The sequence below is a fragment of the Engraulis encrasicolus genome, chromosome 21 (assembly GCF_034702125.1).
Source record: "Engraulis encrasicolus isolate BLACKSEA-1 chromosome 21, IST_EnEncr_1.0, whole genome shotgun sequence".
NCBI lineage: Eukaryota > Metazoa > Chordata > Actinopteri > Clupeiformes > Engraulidae > Engraulis > Engraulis encrasicolus.
In genome coordinates this window covers 21288542-21309847 of record NC_085877.1, presented here as the reverse complement: position 1 = coordinate 21309847, position 21306 = coordinate 21288542, and the positions used below count along the sequence as shown (strand labels likewise).

Genomic DNA, 21306 nt, shown 5'->3' with positions numbered 1-21306 from the left:
CATAGTGTTCGACGTTTGTGATTGGATGGGTGAAAAAAGCGCAACAACCTGTCTACTGCTAGATATCTATGGTCTCTGTCAGGTATGTACATGTAAAAATGAAATGTTCAAAAGCGGTTTTGATTTATTTACACTTTGTTGATAATCAGGATGACTTCCATTCTTCCACTCTGATCTGGTGTCTAGCATCTCTGTGCAATGATATGAGCAATAGGCCCCCCATATGGAGTAATAGCTGAGCAATTATCTCAGGTAGAGTCCTAATTTTAATAAATGGGCCTACTATATTTAACATTAAATATTTATATCATGAATATTTTAGGTCTGCTGACCATGGCCTGCACCAAGACACAAAATATATTAATAACTAGAGTTGGAAAATTACAAGAGAAATGGAACTTATAACGTTGAGCCGTCCCCTAGGGGTCATAAGTCATGGCAGGCATCAAAGGCAGTCATGAGTGAGCGGTTAGGGTGTCAGACTTGCATCCCAGAGGTTGCCGGTTCGACTCCCGACCCGCCAGGTTGGTGGGGGGAGTAATCAACCAGTGCTCTCCCCCATCCTCCTCCATGACTGAGGTACCCTGAGCATGGTACCGTCCCACCGCACTGCTCCCCATGGGGCGCCACTGAGGGCTGCCCCCTTGCACGGGTGAGGCATAAATGCAATTTCGTTGTGTGCAGTGTGGAGTGTTCACTTGTGTGCTGTGGAGTGCTGTGTCACAATGACAATGGGAGTTGGAGTTTCCCAATGGGCTTTCACTTTTCACTTAAATGACCCCACAAATGTTTTGATTGTAATTCCCATATAGATTTGCCAATCCTCACAAAATTAATTCACAACATGCACAACATATGTACAGTAGGCTATTGACATATTCCTGGAAGGAAAAGTCTTTCTGTTGAAAATTACAGAAATTTCGCACAAAAATATGCCCGGTCGCTTTAGCAAGTGCCCAGTTGACATGCCATTAATTCAATAATTAAATCCAAAATAAGTAAGTAGGCCTAAATAATAAATAAATGAATGCAAAATGTTCATGTGGGGTTTGTTGGCTTTTATGATTTTCATTTGATTTAATTATTGCATTAATATGGTATACTATAAAAGATTCACCCAATACATACAAATAAGCTTGGACTTCCATTGTTGGACCAAAACTGAAAAAAAGACATTGCATGCAAAAGGGCATGAAATGGATGTTGCCACCGATTACTAGAAAAAGCCAGCCAAATGCTTATTAGCCTACAATAATGTCAGAGAAATCAAGTGTTTTCATGCAGTGCTCATAAAGGGAAAACCAAAACCAACACACAACTCTGATTCAATCACACTTCTGTGAAATCAGACTGTCCATAGGAAGTTAGTCTACACCAGTGGTTCCCAAACTGGGGCTCAAGACCCCTAGGTCACAGACGGAAGGGATTTGTGGTGTGTGTGGTGGGTCAGAAAGAAGCTATTCCTAAACATTATTACATTACACTTAGCTGATGCTTTCATTTATTCAAAGCGACTTAGTTATTATTTGTCAGGGTATTGGTTGCAGTCCCTGGAGCAATGTTGGGTTAGGTGCCTTGCTCAAGGGCACTTCACCCATGGATGGAGATGTAGGGAGAGGTCAGGGGGGATTCGACTTGCAACCCCTAGATTGAAAGACCAACTCTCTAACCACTAGGCCACGGCTGCCCACCTAAACCTGCTACCTCGACTCCTAACCTACCAGGTTGGTGAGGGTATAATTAGGCCTAACCAGTGCTCTCCCCCATCCTCCATGACTGTATACCCTGAACATGGTGGCGTCCCGCCGCACTGCTCACTTTCGGGCGCCATATGGGGCTGCCCCGTTGCACGGGTGAGGCACAAATGCAATTTGTGGAGTTTCCCAGTTGGGCCTTCAACTAATGCATTACAGTTGAAGTAACTTGCCCAACACTGTCCATCACTAGTTCTGCATGGTCATCCATTCTGACCGTCTCAGTGCTTGAAGTGGGGGTGGGGGTGGGACTCAGTTCCCCCACCTCTTAATTTTCATAATCAGAATTCCTGTCCTGTATCTTGTGCGCCACATTTTATAAGTGGCGAGGGTTCCTTCACTTCTTTTTTTCCACTTCAAGCACTTGGTCACATTTGCCTTGTCAGTATCTCAGTATTCTGGAGAAATGGAGCCAGTGGCTGTTTCTCAAAGTGAAGTTTCCTACCCTTGTTAGGGTGAGTAACTCCCCATTTCTCTAAAGAGTATTCAATAAGTTCTAAGTGCAATTAATAATTGGACACACCGGGCGCAAACAGGCATTACTCGTCCTAGCAAGGATAGGACACTTCAGTTTGAGAAATACCCAGTATCCCATCACCCGCTGAAATGGCTCAGGTAGCCTAGCGTTGCAACATGGAAACATCCATGGGTGAGCTGCAGAAAAGTGGCATCACACACACACACGGTACTGTACCATGGGACTGCACCTTACCTGCACTACCTCAGTCCTGGAACATAAGACAATACAACATGCTCCATACAATGCTGCTACCCCATCTACTACTTTATATAACTATTATACTGTTACTATTGCTACTGTCACCGTTATGCTATTATTCTACATTCTATTTTACATTTATCCATCTTCTGTTTAGCCTACATGTTCAATGCTAAATGTTGAATGTTAATTTGTACTGCATTTATTATTGACCACTTGTTACCAGTCCATCATTGTTACCTGTCCTGCACTTTATGGCAGTCTGTAAAATGTCAGTCTTGTATATGCATAGATAGAAAACGTAATTTCATTTTCCTTGTACGACTTGTGCATATGAAGTGACAAAAAGGCTGACTTGACCTCCTAGTAGTGTAGGGGGTGTTGACAGGAGGGCTACAAGACATCTCAGGTCACCAAATGTGCATTTCTGCTTGGTTACAAAGGACCAGACACCAAAGTGATAGTCCCATTTTTGGAAATAAGCTTATTTTACACCTCCCCTTGAGTTAAATAGGGTTTTACCATTCTCCTATACTGCCAATCGTTTTCTAGTTATGGCAGTGCACATTTCACCTCCAAGCTAACAGTTAACATTGAGTCCTATGAGAGCAGTTAGCCGCGAACTGGTCTCATAAGACTCAATGTGGCTAGCATGGAGGTAAAATTTGCTCTGCCATACCCAGACAACGGTTGAAAGTGCAGGAGAACGGTAAAACCCTATTTAACTCAAGGGGAGGTGTAAAACAAGCTTATTTCCAAAAATGGGACAGTACCACTTTAAGGAGAGTACAAGGGCCTAACCCCTTGACTGACGATGGGCAAAATTGATACTTACACTGAACAATGTGTGAAATTAAGTATTGAACTTAGATCAGGTGTTTTGAGTGAACACTCTCAACAGAACAAAACCAAAGGGCACTGATGTTTAAACCCAGTTAAAGAAGCCATGAGCACACCTGGAACGCAACAGTAATTCAATTTACACATCGCTGCTTAAACTACTGAAAAGGTGGATAAACCCGGGTCCATGCAAAAAAAAGTATTGGAAGTAGGCCTAGATTTACACTTGACAGACCAATTTGCCACCCGCCAACATGTTAAATAAGGCAAGAGAAAAGTATGCATTTGCGCATAAAATTACGCACGGGCAAAATCACTTTGATCTACCCAAAGAACACGAAACAAAAAAAGCTTTGAAGTTTAATAATTTTATTGTGAGCCGAAGACAAGGTAAAAATAAGTTATGACACTTTAAAATTACATTAACAAACAAATACACGTGAGTAAAAGAATAAAGTGTTCGGCTGGTGGCGACACAAAAGGCTCGCCCAACTTTTAAAAATTCTATATACAATATTAGTAATTAGTTAAAAGACATTCCTGGCAGGGAAAATCATTTCAAAACAAATTTTAAAAAGCACACCATGGTTAAAAAAATAAGTCAGTACAGGAAGCACACAAACACACACCTGGAAAAACAAGGGGCCTTCCGATTTTAGTCCTTGGACTAGAACAAGGGCTTGCCAAGTGCCTGCTTGGCCTGGCTGTTCTCCAGCTGCTGAAGGCGAAGTGCAAGTGGAAGCAGGAGGTCATCCAGTTGCTGACTGGAGAAAGTGAACGCGTTGTGGGCCATCGGCTCGCTGGACAGCGGAGGTGTGGGGAAGCCATCGTCCGGATAGACAGGGGAGGCCAAGGCGGATGGTGGCGAGGAAGATGAGCATGACAATGGGGACGATGAGCGCATATCCGAGGCCGGGGACACAGCTCTGGTGGGGAGCTGGGTCATGGACCGGCACGGCCACATGGGTGCGTGCTGCTGCGTGGTGGGCGGAGGAGGGGGCAACTGGTCCGTCGCACCTCGCACCGACTTGGGAAGGCTGTGCTGGAAGTGGCAACGGGTACCGTACAGGCAGAAACCGAACGCACTGAAGGTGCGGCACAGTGCGCCTCGTGGCTTGCTTTGAGAGCGCAGTGGGGCCTGGGGGGTAGAAGAAGGAACCGTCTCGGTGCCCAACGCCGGCCAGTGATCCTCGCCATCAGTGGAGACCTCCGATCCAGCGGGCTCCACGTGCAGGAAGTGGCAGTGGGTACCGAAGGGGCAGACGCCGTAGTCCCTGTAGTTACGGCACGGTACGGTGCGTCCATAGCCAGGCCTGCGCTGCTGACGAGCAGGCGGCCTCTGCTCGTGCAAACCGTGGACGAACAGGCAGCGGGTGCCGTACACGCAAAACCCGGTGGTGTGGAAAGTGCGACAGAGCTCCGTCTTGTACTTGGGGTGGCGAGAGGGCACGTGCAGGTCATGGAGGCCGTGGGCGAACTGGCAACGCTCGGCGTACTTGCAGTCGCCCGTCTCGGCGTAGCGGATGCACAGCTCCGTCTTGTAGCGGGTCGAGTACAGCAGTGGTGAGGGCAGAGGGACGGAGGACTGTACCAAGGGGAGGAGGGCCTCAGCCAACGATAAGCCCTGGCCTTCGTCGCAGAGCAGGTTGTGGATGTCCCCATCATCTTCCGGAGAGGGCAGAAGCATCAGGTCGTTGTGGTTGGTTTGCTGGAATGGAAAGAATGGCGCATTAGGTAAACCCAAATATTACGCACATACTGGGGCATCTAGTAAGAACCAAAATTATTCCTCCTGGTCAAATCTAGTGTGTGATGAATGACAACTATATAAACCACGTCTGTAGTAGGAGTCTTATTAAACCATGAAGCTAAAAAAAATGCGAGGAAGCAATAACCAAAATAGCTACTGACAAGTGCTGGTTGAAACACTTACCTCAAACATTGTCACCTGGGTGGTTCAAGACTTTACAACAGTAAAACTGGTGGTGGTCACAAAGTAAAACGAAGACACTCTCAGCCCGCCGAGAATCAGTACCAGAACTGTAATAAATAACACGCACAGAATGAAACCAGACAACCACCCCAGTGACCCGAACCTGTGCTTCTGCTCCACCGTCATTGCCATTCCCGCGTAGCCTTTAAATCTGAATCAGCTGTGGACACCATCAGTTCGGATGAACCAATCGGATTGAGGATTGGCGTTGCTGGCCAATACGCACGGGTGCGCTGTAATCAGTTTTTGTTGTTTTCCGCTGGTGGTCATGAAATGTGTCAATTCGGGTCGTGGACCAATAAACATTTGTCTATTAGCCAACGATACTTCAAGTGGATTTCCTCTCTGCTAGACAAACACGTGCGCCGCGTCAATTCACACCTCCGATTGGAGCGTGGTGCTGGGAAGCGTTTCACTAATCTACTAATTAAGCGTCTGTCTGTTCCGCCCAAATTCAAACCACTCAATTTCATCAGAAGAGTGGGCCTACTACACTAAAGGAACAAATAAACTTTGTTCAACTTACACAAGACAGGTTGGCCAAAGTGGTTAAAAGATATTTACTCTTTGAGGCATATCTTTCCACCATGCACCCTCCTCTTCATTTGACCTGGACATAAGATTAGACTAGGTGGTAATTTAATGCCAACTATTATGAGTTACACTGACAAGGTGTCAGTATCCTCCACATACCCAGCTGCGGAAATGTATCCCAATATATGTCTAAAGGTGTCTCTGTACTCCACATACACATTCGCATTTCAAACCTCTGCGACAATATATGTATTTTTTGGCCTACCATTAGGTTAGTGTATAGGCTTTTACCATTCTGTAATTGAGCATTTTCAAAAAGCTTCAGTGTCAGTCTTGCAGTGACAGGCCTTAATGCCCTTCAGGAATTCAATTGCAAATCCTTGAGATGGGACAAATCAATTCAGGAACTCTACTGTAGTGTAGTGCAGTCCAAGCAAATAGGAACTCTTGTGCAGGCCCTCTGAGTCAATAGATTAATAGAAAAAATAGGAAAAAGACAAAATACATTAAAAAGTGATAAAAATAAAAAATCAAAGAGGTCAAAAGAATAAAGTGGATCAAATGTTCTTTTTTGCCATCAGCCTCACTGTTGCTGGGAAGAAACTGTTAAAAAATACAAACAATGAAATGTCGGCCCAATTCTGGCCCCCCACTCTTCCCTGGCCCAGGACAACTGACCCGTGTGTCACCACCCTGTCCGTGTCCCTGGTGGAAAAGTACAGGTTCATGACCTTCAGGTGGGAGTACAGGCTGACATGAAAGGGTAGAGGTCAAATGGGCCATTATCATTTGTGGAAAGGGCTTTGCGTTAGTATACTTTGAAGCCACGGCCACTGGACTACCACCATAGGGCTCTACTGGCCTGCCTCGTCACAGCTTTGATCCCTGCTAACCACTTCCTGAACCTAAGTGTAAAAACTCTTTGATATTAGACAGGCCTATTAAGCTATCTGTCACAACCTGGAATACACATATGAAGACGCAATGAGCCAAATATACGACCACAAAGAAAAAAAATCTTTATTTCTTATCAAGATACATTAAAGGATACAGAGACACTGGAATAATAAAAAAAACACCAGATTTTTTTTAAATTGAAGCAGAATTTTTTTTCTCTCCAACATACAAAATCCTAAACCCTTAATACTTCCCGCCGGTCCCTCCCTCCCGTCCCACCCGTTTCAACTAACCATAACCATCCCAGTCTGTCATCGAGAGCAACCATGTTCACATGTACAATTGTATTATTCTTTTTCAATTCCCCACAACAGAAAGAAAAAAAAGCAAGCTAGAGCTTTTATTATAAAACAGTGGAGAGTCCAATATCGTGGAATCGTTTTTATTTTTCTTCTTCTTCTGCTTCCCATGAGTAAGTGATTGCTGTACATGGGGTCCACTATTCAATTATTTTTTTCTTTCCACTAATATGAAATGTTACAAAAACTCCACATAAATCTGGAGCAATTCGGGTCCAACTAGGCTACCATTTTATTTTTTAATCGCATCTTAACACATTGAAAACTTCTCCACAAATCTAGAGAGATTTTCAAAGAGTTCAGTGTCCAAATTTCACCCACACACTTAAAAAAAAGCCAACATGAAAAGGGGAGAGGGGGCTTACAAAAAAAAATCATAATCATAATAATAAAAAATATGCCTCAACTCAGTTGAATTCAGCTTTTACCATCAGAGCCACCAAACAAACTGCCTACTTTAAGACACTCCCTACGGTCACAATACACACTTCTCTCCTACGGTCTCTGCATAGCAGTTTGGGTACCACGTAATACATGAACGTCCTGTTATTGGATGTAAAGTAAGCGTATGCCTCTCAATGTCTGCACAAACATGGTTCCTTGTTTTCTTATGGCTTTAAAAGTTTGTCTTCACACTAACAGTGCCACAGTAAAAAAAAAACCAACAACCTTTTTTTTGTCAACGGCACCAACCAGGATGTTATTCCATTTCATTCACTAAGGAGGCCAGTTTGCAGTCTGTCCAGTCTGCCGAGCATTCATTCACCCAATTAGGGCTCACACAAATTTCAGCACCCAGCTTTTTAAAAGTTCATACATTCCTTCTTTTTTTATTTGTCCATCCTTCAATTTTTTTTACGAGTCATGGGGGGGCTGAAAACTAATAGCTGAAAACTATCACTTCCTACCCTGTTACGTCTCTTGGGTCATCATCACTAGTCTAAACTAAATTAATCAATTTTTGAGAGGGAATGGGGGTCAGGATCACTCTCCAAGGCTTGGAACAAACTTCAAGAACGTGGCGAGGTGATACATTTAGCCAACTTAACTCACATGCTGAATCTCAAATGGTGCACTTGTGCACTTTAGTGTTCATGTTTCAGTGCGTATGCCGTATTAGTTGCACACTAAAACATAGTGCCCTAAGTGCACAAGTGCACCATTTGAGATTCAGTAACAGAATGCGATAAGCCTGCTAATAGACAGCTCTGCGGACGCCATTCGGTTAAGCAAGCGTGTACTCCAGGCTCCTCTATTAGGCGATTTACGAGTACCTCCAGGTTCACTTTTAAACTGGTTTACCATTGAACCCAAGAGTAGACCGTTTTATCACCAACATGGATGGTGCATGTCGTTCTCATGCCATCGCACCATTGAAGAGCAATGCAGAGAGGAGGGAATAGAAAAGAAGATGGTCACTCCCTCCAAATTATGACATTCAGTAACACTTTACAAAAGACAACGACAGGAACACTGGTACAGTGACCTTGGCCTGTACAATCTCCTACCTCTTTGACCTTAAACTCTCTAGCCTGAACCATTTTCTTTGAATAATTTAAAAAATAAAATCAAGGGCTTCAAGGACTCTGTAAAAGATGCCCACTGTTTTTTTAATGCATCTCTCCTCATCTATGGAACTGTGTTGCCTCCTAATCTACTTGCATCAGACTTGTTTAAAATGACATCTTTAAAAGACACCTGACACGGTCTTTTCTTATTTATTCAGTACTGCATTGGGGAGGGGACATAATTTAAAAAAATGTATTTTCCAAAACTGTTGGATGCGTGCGAGTGTGTGTGTGTGTGTGTGTGCGTGTGTCTGACTGCATGGGAGTGGGTGAACAGAAACAGACAGACAGACGGACCCGTTGAAGCGGCACAGAACATGGACGCCAACCCTTTCCTGATCCAAAAAAAAAAAGTCTCAAAAATCCTACAAGCTTCATCTTTAATTCCCCAACCCAATCCTCCAGCCCCCAATCAATTATCATAATTTTTCCAGAACCCCCCCTAAAAAGAGAACAAAAATCAAAATCAACATACGTAAAAACAAAACAAAAACAGGTAACATGCCACAAGTCTTCTACCCTTCGCCACCCCCCACCATGGACTTGATTTGGATATTCTCTCCCACACACCTGTGTTCCCCATTCTTCCCTGAGCCCACTGCTTTAAGAAAAGAATGGAGAGAGAGGGGAAAAAAAACAAATGTTGTATTTACAAAGTTCAGGTAGATTCAGAGAGAGAGAGAGGGAGAGAGAGAGAAAGAAAAAAAAGGAAAAAAACCAAACAACAAAGTGTGCTTGATCACCATAATTGAGGGAGGAGCGTTTACCTTGATTTAAATTACACAATTAAAAACATTTGCCATACTATTATTATTTTTTTCAAGAAAAAAAGAGGGATAGGAGTTTAAAGAGAATGGGAGATGTAATTATTAAACAACAAAAGCTGGAATAAAAAGTAACTGATCTGAAGTGGGTGGGGGATATCTATAAATAGTGTGTGTTAGAGAGAGTGTGTGTGTGAGCGCGAGCGAGAGGGCGCAAGAGAGAGAGACAGAGAGAGAGAGAGATCAGATCTCTGAGTATAAATGTACACGGCTTTTGGCTAGAACTTGAAATTGGGAATTGGGGCAGAAAACGTGTGTGTGTGTGTGTGTGTGTGTGTGTGTGTGTGTGTGTGTGTGTGTGTGTGTGTGTGTGTGTGTGTGTGTGTGTGTGTGTGTGTGTGTTGTACAGTATAAGTAACTTCTGTCTAAAAATGATCACACTCGTTTTCGGAGAGGTAACAAAAAAAACAAAAACAAATTAATAGCCCAAATAAAGGGAAAGAAAATTGAGCCAGGGGAGGGCAAAAAAACAACAACATACTGTATGTAGGTGTGAAAGACAAGTCACGGAGTGACAGATGTTTGGAATTTAAAAAAAAAAAAATAATGATGTGAAAAATACAGAGAGACATAGGAAAAGCAACAAAAACAGTGGGGGGGAGAGAGAGAGAGAGAGAGAGAGAGAGAGAGAGAGAGAGAGAGAGAGAGAGAGAGAGAGAGAGAGAGAGAGAGAGAGAGAGAGAGAGAGAGAGAGAGAGAGAGAGAGAGAGAGAAAGAAACCGGGACTACAGGAGAGAGGGAGGGAAAGAGAGGGAGGGAGAGAAAGGGTGTGTATGTATGTGTGTGTGTGTGTATGTGATCAGTCCTCCAGGACGATGGGTTCGCTGGTGCTGGAGGGCAGCAGGGGCACGGGGAGGGGCAGGGGCAGGGCCAGCGGGCGAGGGGGCAGCGGCAGCTTCACGCGCACCATGTTGTGGGGCTTACGCGCCGCGCGACGCATCTCCGCCTGGGTCAGGTGCTTCCTCAGGGCCCTGTGGGGAGAGAGAGAGAGAGAGAGAGAGAGAGAGAGAGAGAGAGAGAGAGAGAGAGAGAGAGAGAGAGAGAGAGAGAGAGAGAGAGAGAGAGAGAGGGGGGGGAACGGAGGGGGAGAATAATGAGTGACTGATCCAAGGCATAATGAAGTTTACAGTGGAGTACAGTATTTACAGTACAGTTAGGGGAATAGAGTTGCCCACCGAAATTCAAATCTGGGCCTCTGGAGATGCTACACTGGGCTCTAACTTCTAAACCAGGGGTGGGGAATCTATGTCTCGAGGTCGTCCTATCCAGCCTCAGATATTATCTTACGGCCCCTGGAGGACCTCATAAAATTTGAAGTGGCCCCTCAAATGAATAAGGTTGCCCACCCCTGCACTAAACCAACAATGGCATGACAGGCAGGGCATCTCCACAACCCAAGCAGTGATGGTCAAACCATCACAATGCTGTTTATTTATTTATTTATTTATTTTTTTAACTCCTCTTCGTGATCCTCACCAAGGCATGTTTCAATCTCGTAAACTGTTTTTTCCAGTACAAGAAAGCATTGGAGCATCAAGAAAGCAAATAATAATAAATAAAAAAAATGGGGGGCTTTTCATGGCAGGTGGGAATTGAACCCAGCGTAACAGCACTGTGCCTTCGCCATTTTCTATGTATGCATCACTGCTGTTCTCTCTTTGCTTGATGGCTTGGGATCCTGTGCAATTTATTTGCACCGATAATGTGCCTTCATTGTAATCTCGTGTTAACCAGATGCACATCAGCAGCCATTTTAGACCAGAGAGGGCTGATTAATTCATGCGCATTTCAAGTGTTGCAGACCGTCTGAGGATCTCGGATTTAAATAATTCAAACTGTGCATTAGTAAGCCGTATGGAATTCTGGTTTAGCCATAAACACACGCATGCATGCAGCATACAGGCGTAACACACAAAGACACACACACGACATGCATGCTTACGCACGCACGGACGCCCACACACGCACGCACACACACGTACACACACACGCACGCACACATGTACACACGTACACACGCACACACGCACACACACACACGTACACACACACACACACACACACACACGTACACACACACACGTACACACACACACACGTACACACACCTACGTACACACACATCGGCACACCTACGTACACACACATACGTACAAACACATACGTACAAACACACACACACGCACGCACACATGTACACACGTACACACGCACACACAAAACTATCAGAGGAAAATTCAGATTGGGGAACCTCCACATGTCTGAAAAAAGTGAGCTGGAGAGAGCTGCCAAGACTATGGTGTTGATTAAGGGGACGGTGCCAAGCAGGCATCAAGTAATTATGATTTTTTGATTGAAGTGAGCGGACACAGACATGCTTCACAAGACTCTTTTCCATTGGCCTGAGATGGCAATTCAACATCCGCCTGTTAGGAACCAGCTGGTCATTATCATTAACTTAAAACAGTACTTGCATTCATCCAAGTGACTCACAGGTTCATCATGGTCTCTCACTACTACTACACTGAGACAGGACGGGAAAAAAAGACCAACGATACATGAAACTAGGCTGAAAGCAAGATGAATTAATGTTATGCCAGAAATTGCACGTTTTAGTTACGTGTTTAAAAGTCATTATGACGTCTGTTAACTAAAGTTTCCATTTTTATTCAGGCAAATGGATTTGAAGCATTTTCAACTGTCAATTTGCAATCAATCAGTCAACAGGATTTCCTTGTTGGAGTGGCCAATCAGAAACACCCACTCGATATCAGTGAGTGGCTTCATCCAATATATTTAAAAACCCTAAAAAAAGAGAGTAGAGTAGAGCAAGATTCTTCAAGCATGCATTTCGTGCGTGCATTTCCTGGATCCATGTGATGTCATGTGAACGTCCCTTAAGGAGACCTGCAGTTAGGAGATCTTTGGAGGCTTTAGGTTGAGAATAAATGGAGTTCCCTTGGCACTGTAGATGGCGGTAGCGCACATCTTATACAGTGAGTCCAATAAAGTATTTGATCCCTTGCTGATTTTGCTGGTTTGCGTACTAACAAAGACATGATCAGTCAATAAATGTTATGATAATATGTATTCTAATATGGAGAGACAGAATATCAAAAAGAAATCCAGAAATTCACTGAAGAGAATATATATTAATTTATTTCCATTTCATCGAGCAAAATAAATATTTGATCCCCTGCCAACTGATTACAGTTCCGGGCCCACAGACCAGATGGGCACTTCCGATCAACTTGTCATCTGAATTAAAGACACCTGTACATACTAACATGCATAAAAGACACATTGAATCAGCAGAATCAGTCCATAGTATGAGTGAATCAGTCACTCTCCAACCTCACCAGCATGTGAAAGACCAAAGAGTGGTCAAATGATATCAGGGATACGATTTTAGACCTGAACAAAGATCAAATGAGCTGCAAAGCCACAAGAAAGAGACTGGGTATTAATGACCCAGCTGTTGATGCATTTCTTCCAAAATGTGAGGAATACAAAATGACTATCCATCAGCCTGTCTGGGGTTCTATACAAGATTTGACCTTTTGTAGGGATTTGATAATCATGAGAACTGAAAGAAATCACCCTAGAGCTGTACGGGATGAACTAGGCAATGATATCAAAGCTACTGGGACCAAAATCACTGAGAAAACTACTGGTAGCACTTAATGCCACAGAGGTTCAAAATCATGTAGTGCACACATGGTACCTCTACTTCAGAAGGAACCTGTGCAGTCCCAACTGAGGTTTGCCAACGGACATCAGACTGGTTTAGGATATGATAAGGAGGTGCTGTAGTCAGATGAAACCAAAATCAAGCTGTTTGGCATTATCACAATTCAATGTGTTTTGAGAAAGAGTACTGCTGTCTATGATCCCAAGAATACCCTCCTCATCATCATGCATGAAAGTGGTATCATTATGGTTTGAGGGTGTTTGTCTGGCCAAGGCACAGGACAATTTCACATCGTCAACGAATGGATGGAGGGAGACATGTAATGTGCAATCCTGAGTGCAAACGTCCTTTCCTCCACCACTACACTGAAGGGTGGGCCATTTTTGGATCTCCCAACATGACAATAATACACAACATACAGTCAAAGCAACGAAGGAGTGGCTCAATAAGAAGTATATTAAAGTCGTGAAGTGGCCTAGACAGTCTCCAAATATTAACCCTATAATAATTCTATGGAGAGAACTGAACCTCCCATTTGCCAAGCTACAGCCACAAACCATTGATGTTTTATAGATAATGTGCAAAGACAAATGGGCAAAAATATTTTCTACTATATGCACAAACATTGTCATCAACTAAAAGAAGCATCTGACCTCAGTGCTAGACAACTAGGGCTTTGCCACAAAACACTTTATCTTCTTTAGCTAGAGGGGTCAAATACTTATTTGCCTAAATTAAATACAAATAAATTAAAATATATTGTTTTAAGTTATTTTCTGGAATTTCTTTTTGATATTCTGTCTCCATGTTTGAATACATATTATCATTAATATAGACTGATCATGTCTTTATTAGTGGGCAAACCGGCAAAATCAGCAAGGGATCAAATACATATTGGACTCACTGTACAAGCCGTCACCAAATGCCACAGAAAGAGAAGACAATGACAACGAGAGAGCGAACCAACCCTGACCCTAACTTGACCCAATGTCTTTTGAACCCTACCCTCCTTTACCTGGTGTCTTTGGTGGCCACGAAGACCACGGGGTTGGGGGCGTCGCCCTGGCTGACCTTCTGACGCTTGATGACCGACTGAGAGGTCGTCCTCATGCCCGAGGCAAACGGCCTTCCATTGGCCGAGAACGGATGGCCAGCCACCTGCAGGAGGGAGAGAGAGAGAGAGAGGGGGGGGGGGGGGGGGGGTGTTGGAGAGGGTAAGAGAGATGTTGTGGGGGCGAGATATATGGAGTGATGGGGGGACAGAAGTGGACAGACAATATTACTACTTGAATACTTTTTAAACATTTCATTAACACAGGCGCATGTGACACCATGACAGGTTGAGGTTAGTGTGTGTGTGTGTGTGTGTGTGTGTGTGTGTGTGTGTGTGTGTGTGTGTGTGTGTGTGTGTGTGTGTGTGTGTGTGTGTGTGTGTGTGTTCACAGGTGAGGAGACAGCAGCTGTAAAAGTCACAGCAGTGGCCAGTGGAGAGACAACAGAAACACAATTAGTGTCACTGAGCTTAAGACAAAAAGAGGTATATGAAAAATGATAGCAGGAGTGGTGGGTAGATGGATGTTGAGTGGGTGGGTACGGGGGAAACCCTATTTGTTGGTACAGACAAAGAACTTCGTTGTGAGCACATGAGCATCAGTGAGTGTCTGTGTGTGTGTGTGTGTGCGTGCGTGCGTGCGTGCGTGCGTGAGAGAGAGAGAGAGAGAGAGAGAGAGAGAGAGAGAGAGAGAGAGAGAGAGAGAGAGAGAGAGAGAGAGAGAGAGAACAGATAAAGAAGCAGACATGAAGAAAGGAGTGAGAAGAAAGAGAAAGCGAGAGAGGGAGAGGAAGGGTGGTGGTGGTGCTGGGGGAAAGAGGAGTGTGTGTGTGTGTACGTGAGATGTGTGAAAGGGGCGTGGCCACTCACGCTATCAAAGGGCCTCTTGCCCAGCAGGGCGGAGGCGGAGCGAGACGGGTTGCCCTGGTTACGGTTGATGGGGGTGGGGGCGCTGCGAGGGGCCTTCAGCTTCAGGGGGGCCTGGACCGCTGGGGAGGAGAAGAGAGAAGGAGAGGAGGAGGAGGAGGAGAAGAAGAGAGGGAGGGCGAGGAGGAGGAGATAAGGAAAAAGAGAAGAGGAGGGGGAGAGGAGGATGAAGATATTGCTTCTTTAATTAACGATAGCAAGCCGCCAGGACCAGTAACACAACAAAGCACTGTTGAGATGCGCCATCTTGCATGGGCACAGACATTTTAGGAGAACACATTATCTATAGAACTCAATGAGGACATCACTTATTATTTGAATGGAATTATTGTTAAATTCACAAAGTACCAAGACTGGCAACAGAACAAAAAGCACAGTTGCTATGTGCCATCTTATAAACACATTTGGTTGCGACTTTCAGCTGGAATACAGAAAGGAAATGGCAAATTAAGACATGGACATCTTCCTGATGAGCAAAACCAACATACAGCATGATATACACATATGCCATTGGAAACAGGCATTGAATACATACAATTTAAATGTATTTTAGAAATGTTCTATAATTTAGGAAAATGTGTTAACTAATAATAAATAATGGGATCTTGAAATTATCTCTATGCGGGTCAAATTCGGTTTGAGTGTGACACCCCTTTGAAAGGGGATCTTCATCTAACATACACAAGGCCTTTTGTGCTGCCTGTACGTGTGTGCGTGTGCGCGCATGTGTGTGTGAGTGTGTGCGTGTGTGTGCGCGTGCGTGTGCGCGCATGTGTGTGTGAGTGTGTGCGTGTGTGTGCGCGTGCATGGATGCCAAGTCATCTTACCCAGTTCCTTGACGATGTTGTGGAGGGACGGTCGGGGGATGGGACGGCTCTTCACGGCTGCCTTGGAGGCCTTGGGTAGCCTGATCATACCTGCAGCACACAACACACAGGAGAAAACAGGGCTTACTACGATTTTCAACATCAAAACATAATTTCGTAAAATCATTCTCATCTTGTAAATGTTTTTTTTGTTTGTTTTTTTGCAGTGCACAGACAGGATGGACAGTGGTACTCACACTCGGCTCAGTCAAGGCGGAGTATAGGTGGATATCCAGCATGTGCACGTTACCTCTTACATTGTATAATGATATGATTTTGTGACTTAGGCCTTGACCGCATTGGCGTTGATGGAGGTCGTAGGGCTGTCGTTTGGATATGAGCAGGCATGTCCCTGGCCTCATGTGGCATACTTAGAATAATATTGATCAGTATCACTTAAACTCTGCCTTGACTGCGTTGGCGTAGATGGAGGCGTAGGGCCAGAAGGTGGATATTCATGTATATTTCAGTATTATATAACAGTATATACAGTGCCCTCCATAATTATTGGCACCCCTGGTTGAGATGTGTTAAAAGCCTTCAAATAAATTCAGTGTTTATTGCAGAAGAATACTGTCACACTGAAAAATTTAGGAAAATGTAGCCTTCAACTCAAATGAATTGTAGGAAAATAAAAAAAAATCCCTGACTAAAAAATAATTATTTTTCATTAAATCACCTCTTCCACAATTATTGGCACCCTTAACAATTCCCAGGAAATAAATATAATTGAAGCATTTCTGTCATTTTTACAGTAGTTTACAAAGTTTACCAGAGTATGTAGGAACATTTAATTAGTAATTCATCACTTCCTGTTTCCCTGGGGTATAAATATGACGTGACACCGAGGCCATTTCTCTTATCCACTCTTAAACATGGGAAAGACAAAGGAACACAGCATACAAGTAAGGCAGATGTGCGTCCACCTTCACAGGTCAGGCAGAGGCTACAAGAAGATTGCCACTCAACTGCAGCTGCCCATATCCTCTGTGAGAGGAATAATTAAGAAGTTCAAAACAACTGGAACAGTGGTAAACAAGCCTGGACGAGGACCCAAGTTTATTTTGCCACCACGCACAGTGAGGAGGATGGTAAGAGAAATCAAAAGATCTCCAAAGCTCACTGTTACAGAATTACAACAAATGGTAGCATCCTGGGGTCACAAAGTGTCCAAATCAACCATCAGGCGCTGTCTACACGCCAACAAGCTGTTTGGGAGGCATGCACGGAGAAAACCTTTCCTCACCCACAATCATAAACGCAAACGTCTGGAGTTCGCCAAGCGGTATTGGGGCTTCAACTGGGACCGTGTGCTTTGGTCAGATGAGACCAAGATTGAGCTTTTTGGCAACAAACACTCTAAGTGGGTCTGGCGTGCCACGAAAGATGCGCATGCTGAAAAGCACGTCATACCCACTGTGAAGTATGGGGGTGGGTCAGTGATGCTGTGGGGCTGTTTCGCTTCCAAAGGCCCTGGGAACCTTGTTAGGGTGCATGGCATCATGAATGCTTTGAAATACCAGGACATTTTAAATCAAAATCTGTTGCCCTCTGCCCGAAAGCTGAAGATGGGTCGTCACTGGGTCTTTCAGCAGGACAATGACCCTAAACATATGGCCAAATCTACACAGAAATGGTTCACCAGACACAAAATCAAGCTCCTCCCATGGTCATCTCAGTCCCCAGACCTCAACCCCATTGAGAACCTGTGGGGTGAGCTGAAGAGGAGAGTACAGAGGAGAGGACCCAGGTCTCTGGATGATTTAGAGAGATTCTGCAAAGAGGAATGGCTGAAGATCCCTCTTTCTGTCTTTTCCCATCTTGTGAAACATTATAGGAGAAGATTATGTGCTGTTTTGTTGGCAAAAGGGGGTTGTACAAAATATTAACAACAGGGGTGCTAATAATTGTGATACACATTATTTGATGTCAAATAATTATTTCTTTATGTGGGATTTTTTCCCCACTGAATAAATGCACTTGTATTGAAGGTTGGATTTTTATCTTTTTTTCCATTAAGGTCCCATATTATTTAGAAAAAAATAATAATAATTGGAAGCTTAAAAACACATCTCAACCAGGGGTGCCTATAATAATGGAGGGCACTGTATAATATTAGTACTCACACTCTGCCTTGACTGTGTTGGTGTTGATGGAGGCGTAGGGCCAGCAGGTGGTGGATATTTATGTATATTTTAGTATTATATAACAGTATACTGTATATAATATAGGGCTGCACAATTAATCGAAAATAATGATTTAATCGTGATATCGAAATTGTGATTTCAATCAGGATTTAATCGTGGCAATAGTGACGTGCCTTCGAGAGTCCTTGAAGCCAGAACATACTGTCAGGCTGGCGTTTCTGGCCAAAAATCAGTCCACCTAAGTTTTATGCTATTGCCTTTTACATAATTATTACAATTCAGTTTTATTTTGTTCATCCCGTATACAATTCATTCTTCATTTTGGTATAATTTAAAAGAAAATTCTGCAAAAAATCAATAAACCAATAAGTGATTCCAATTTTAACCCAAATAATTGTGATTATGATTTTTTTTTCCATAATCGTGCAGCCCTAATATAATAAGAGTACTCACACTCTGCCTTGACGGCGTTGGCGTTGATGGAGGCGTAGGGCCGGCGCGCGGCGCGTCGTGGCTGCAGGATGTCCTGGCATACGCGGCGGGCGATGCGCGTCAGCTTGGTGGTCTGCAGGATGAAGGTCTGGCGGTTCTTGGCCAGCAGCTTGGCACGGCCCGCCGCACTGGTGAACGGCGACATGCCCTGCACTTCCTGCCGGGTCATGTGGGTGCGCGGCGGAGCGTCCTGATTGGAGGAAGGGTAGGGGGAGTTTGTGGAGGGGAGGGGCAAATGGGAGAGGGGGGGGGAGACGGAGGAAGATGGGATGGAAGGGAAGAGAGGCAGAAATGGCAAAAGTGAGAATGAGATGATGATTTACTCACATCAACTCCGACACCTGCAGCTACTGCATGATCTGAGGGCCTCATGTACCTCTACAAACTTAATTAAGCACAAAAAAAGCTTTGTACATAACTGACATAACGCAAATGTTCAGATGTACTAATACTAACTTAAGATGTATTAAGACTGATTTAAGAAGTACCGTACTGATTTAAGATGTAAGAATGACATGACAAAATATGTGTGCACTGAAATTGGACGCATCATGAGAATGCTCGTGAAAGCACGTTCATGGCATGGATTGATGAATTTTCTGGTACACGAGCATCTTTTCCGATTTTCACATGCATCAATTCAGGAGGAAATCTACGCAACTCTTAGTAAATGAGGAATCTAAAGTAGATCTAAGCCACTACACAACTTGAAGTCCAAAGTCCAGTTCAAGACATCTTAACCGAAGGGAATTCCTTGATCAAGAGAAGTTTTTCCCCTGTCCCCTGAAGCTATGCTATGAATGGATGGATTATCTTTGATGCTTAAATCTATATGACTAACAGGTTCAGATTACTTTATTGGTAACACACTTATACTTGCAGGCAAGACAATCTCACATTTTCTGGAGCAGTCAAGTCACCTAAATCTGTAACATTTGTTTTTGACCTCATATCTACGTGTATAGGTTTCATACAAACTTGCTCTATAACAAGGTTGGAGGAGAATGAAAAAAAGATTATTGGTTAACTCTCTGGAGAAAATAACACAATTGAGTGTACTTTACTCCAGCCAATGCAGACATTAAAGTGTTTCCCACAAAGTGGCATTGTGGGGTGCAACGAACAGAAAAACTGGGTCTGTGAAAATGTTTGTAAACCCAGTGGCATGAATGTGTAGCTGTTGATCATTTTGTGGTGCTTGGCTTTCATTCTGTGGTGCTGCACCACAGAACAGTCTATGAATGGGAAAAACTAAGTAATGCAACTGAAGTGATGGTACACAATCATGCAATCTCCGATATAGTGATACATCTACTGATGCATAGCACTCCAAACACTCTCCATAAATTCTTTCTAGGCATCCTTAAAAGACCTACAAAGGGGAACTGTGACCTACACCGAGCTGGATCTCCCATAAGAGACTACAGACGTCTCTGCAGAATTGCACTCTCCATCCGTCACCGTGAAAACTTCAAAGCGTGCCTTCAGAGTCTTCACTGTTGTGTAGCGCATGTAAGCCAACACATTACATAATATACTTATATCTTAATATAATTATATAATATACACTGATTGCATAACTACGTTGGGACCATCATCATCTAATTTTATTTTTCCCGGCCTGAGGGCTCAGAATGATGCGACATACTGTACACTCCGCAGCGCTCTGATTTGTGAAAAGGGAAGCAGAAAGGCTGAGTGTTTTTATTTCCCCTCTTAACAGAACGGTTCTCCACCAGCCCGACCCTTTCCTGCTCTCTGACTTTGTTTACAGCCTGATATTTCCTTGACGTTCTCAATTTTCTTTTGATAAAAAGCATTTGAACTGAAGCGTGGTGAGGTAATATGATGCATGCTCAGTGATGAGAGTTTTCATACTCGGACTGCATATTGACATTCCATATTTCTGATGACATACCTCTACACGTTTTGTTTCCTCGTCAAAAAAAAAAAAGCTTTTAGCTTTCCGTTTGGACAGGATATAACATACAGTAGATCTTGATTTTTTAGGCAACACCATTTGAATGCCACATGACCCCGAACACCCTGGGTACATTCCAATATGCGACCTTGCGCCCTCCACTTGTGCTTGCGGCCTCACGTTTTGCTGGTGCCCCGCCTCTGTGGAGAAAACAATTACGTTTCCCAGCTGTCAGCCTAGCCACGACCATTTTTGGGGGGCTATTATTCATTCACCATCCAGTTTGCTAATGAGAAAATGACTTTACAGTTGAGCTTTTGCGAGATATTGAAATATAATGTTGTTGTCAGTGATTTCATCACAACGCATTACCAAAGAAGGTGGATCTAACAAGAAGCGTCATTTTGTTTCTTTTCCGGTATCCACTATGTTGGGTGAACGCCCCTTTAGGAGACCTTCGGTTAGGAGACCTTTGGAGTCCTGAGGTTAAGAATCAATGAAGTCCCCTTAGCGCTGTAGATGGCGGTAACATACGTCTTGCGCAAACACCTCAAAAAGAGAAGAAGTAGTAGGGGACAACGCCCCCTTAGGAGACCCAACTTGAGCACATGCTTTTGCATTGAGTGGGCGTGTTGTGCGAGATCTTGCTCTGATTCAGTATTTTTGGTATTACTTCCTGGTACAAGGCCACAAGCATAAGTGGAGGACGCAAGGTCGCATATTG

General features: G+C 43.8%; 2 protein-coding genes across 2 annotated transcripts in view; both read right to left on the bottom strand.

The window, feature by feature from the left end:
* Nucleotides 1–3664: 3664 nt before the first annotated feature.
* Nucleotides 3665–5429, bottom strand: cth1 (cysteine three histidine 1). The gene is made up of 2 exons (XM_063187106.1): nucleotides 5246–5429; nucleotides 3665–5020 (listed from the first exon to the last, which is right to left on the bottom strand). The coding sequence occupies exons 1-2, from the start codon at nucleotides 5252–5254 to the stop codon at nucleotides 3980–3982; spliced, it is 1050 nt and encodes a 349-aa protein (XP_063043176.1). The 5' UTR covers nucleotides 5255–5429; the 3' UTR covers nucleotides 3665–3979.
* A 1406-nt stretch (nucleotides 5430–6835) lies between these two features.
* The window catches only part of mta2 (metastasis associated 1 family, member 2), a 67915-nt gene continuing 53444 nt past the window's right edge, over nucleotides 6836–21306 (bottom strand). The window contains exons 14-18 of the mRNA XM_063186356.1: nucleotides 18623–18851; nucleotides 15984–16073; nucleotides 15100–15218; nucleotides 14194–14336; nucleotides 6836–10458 (exon numbers count right to left, since the gene is read on the bottom strand). Of these exons, the coding sequence (XP_063042426.1) occupies nucleotides 10287–10458; nucleotides 14194–14336; nucleotides 15100–15218; nucleotides 15984–16073; nucleotides 18623–18851 (753 nt within the window). The 3' untranslated portion in view covers nucleotides 6836–10286. The remainder of the gene's footprint in view (nucleotides 10459–14193; nucleotides 14337–15099; nucleotides 15219–15983; nucleotides 16074–18622; nucleotides 18852–21306) is intronic.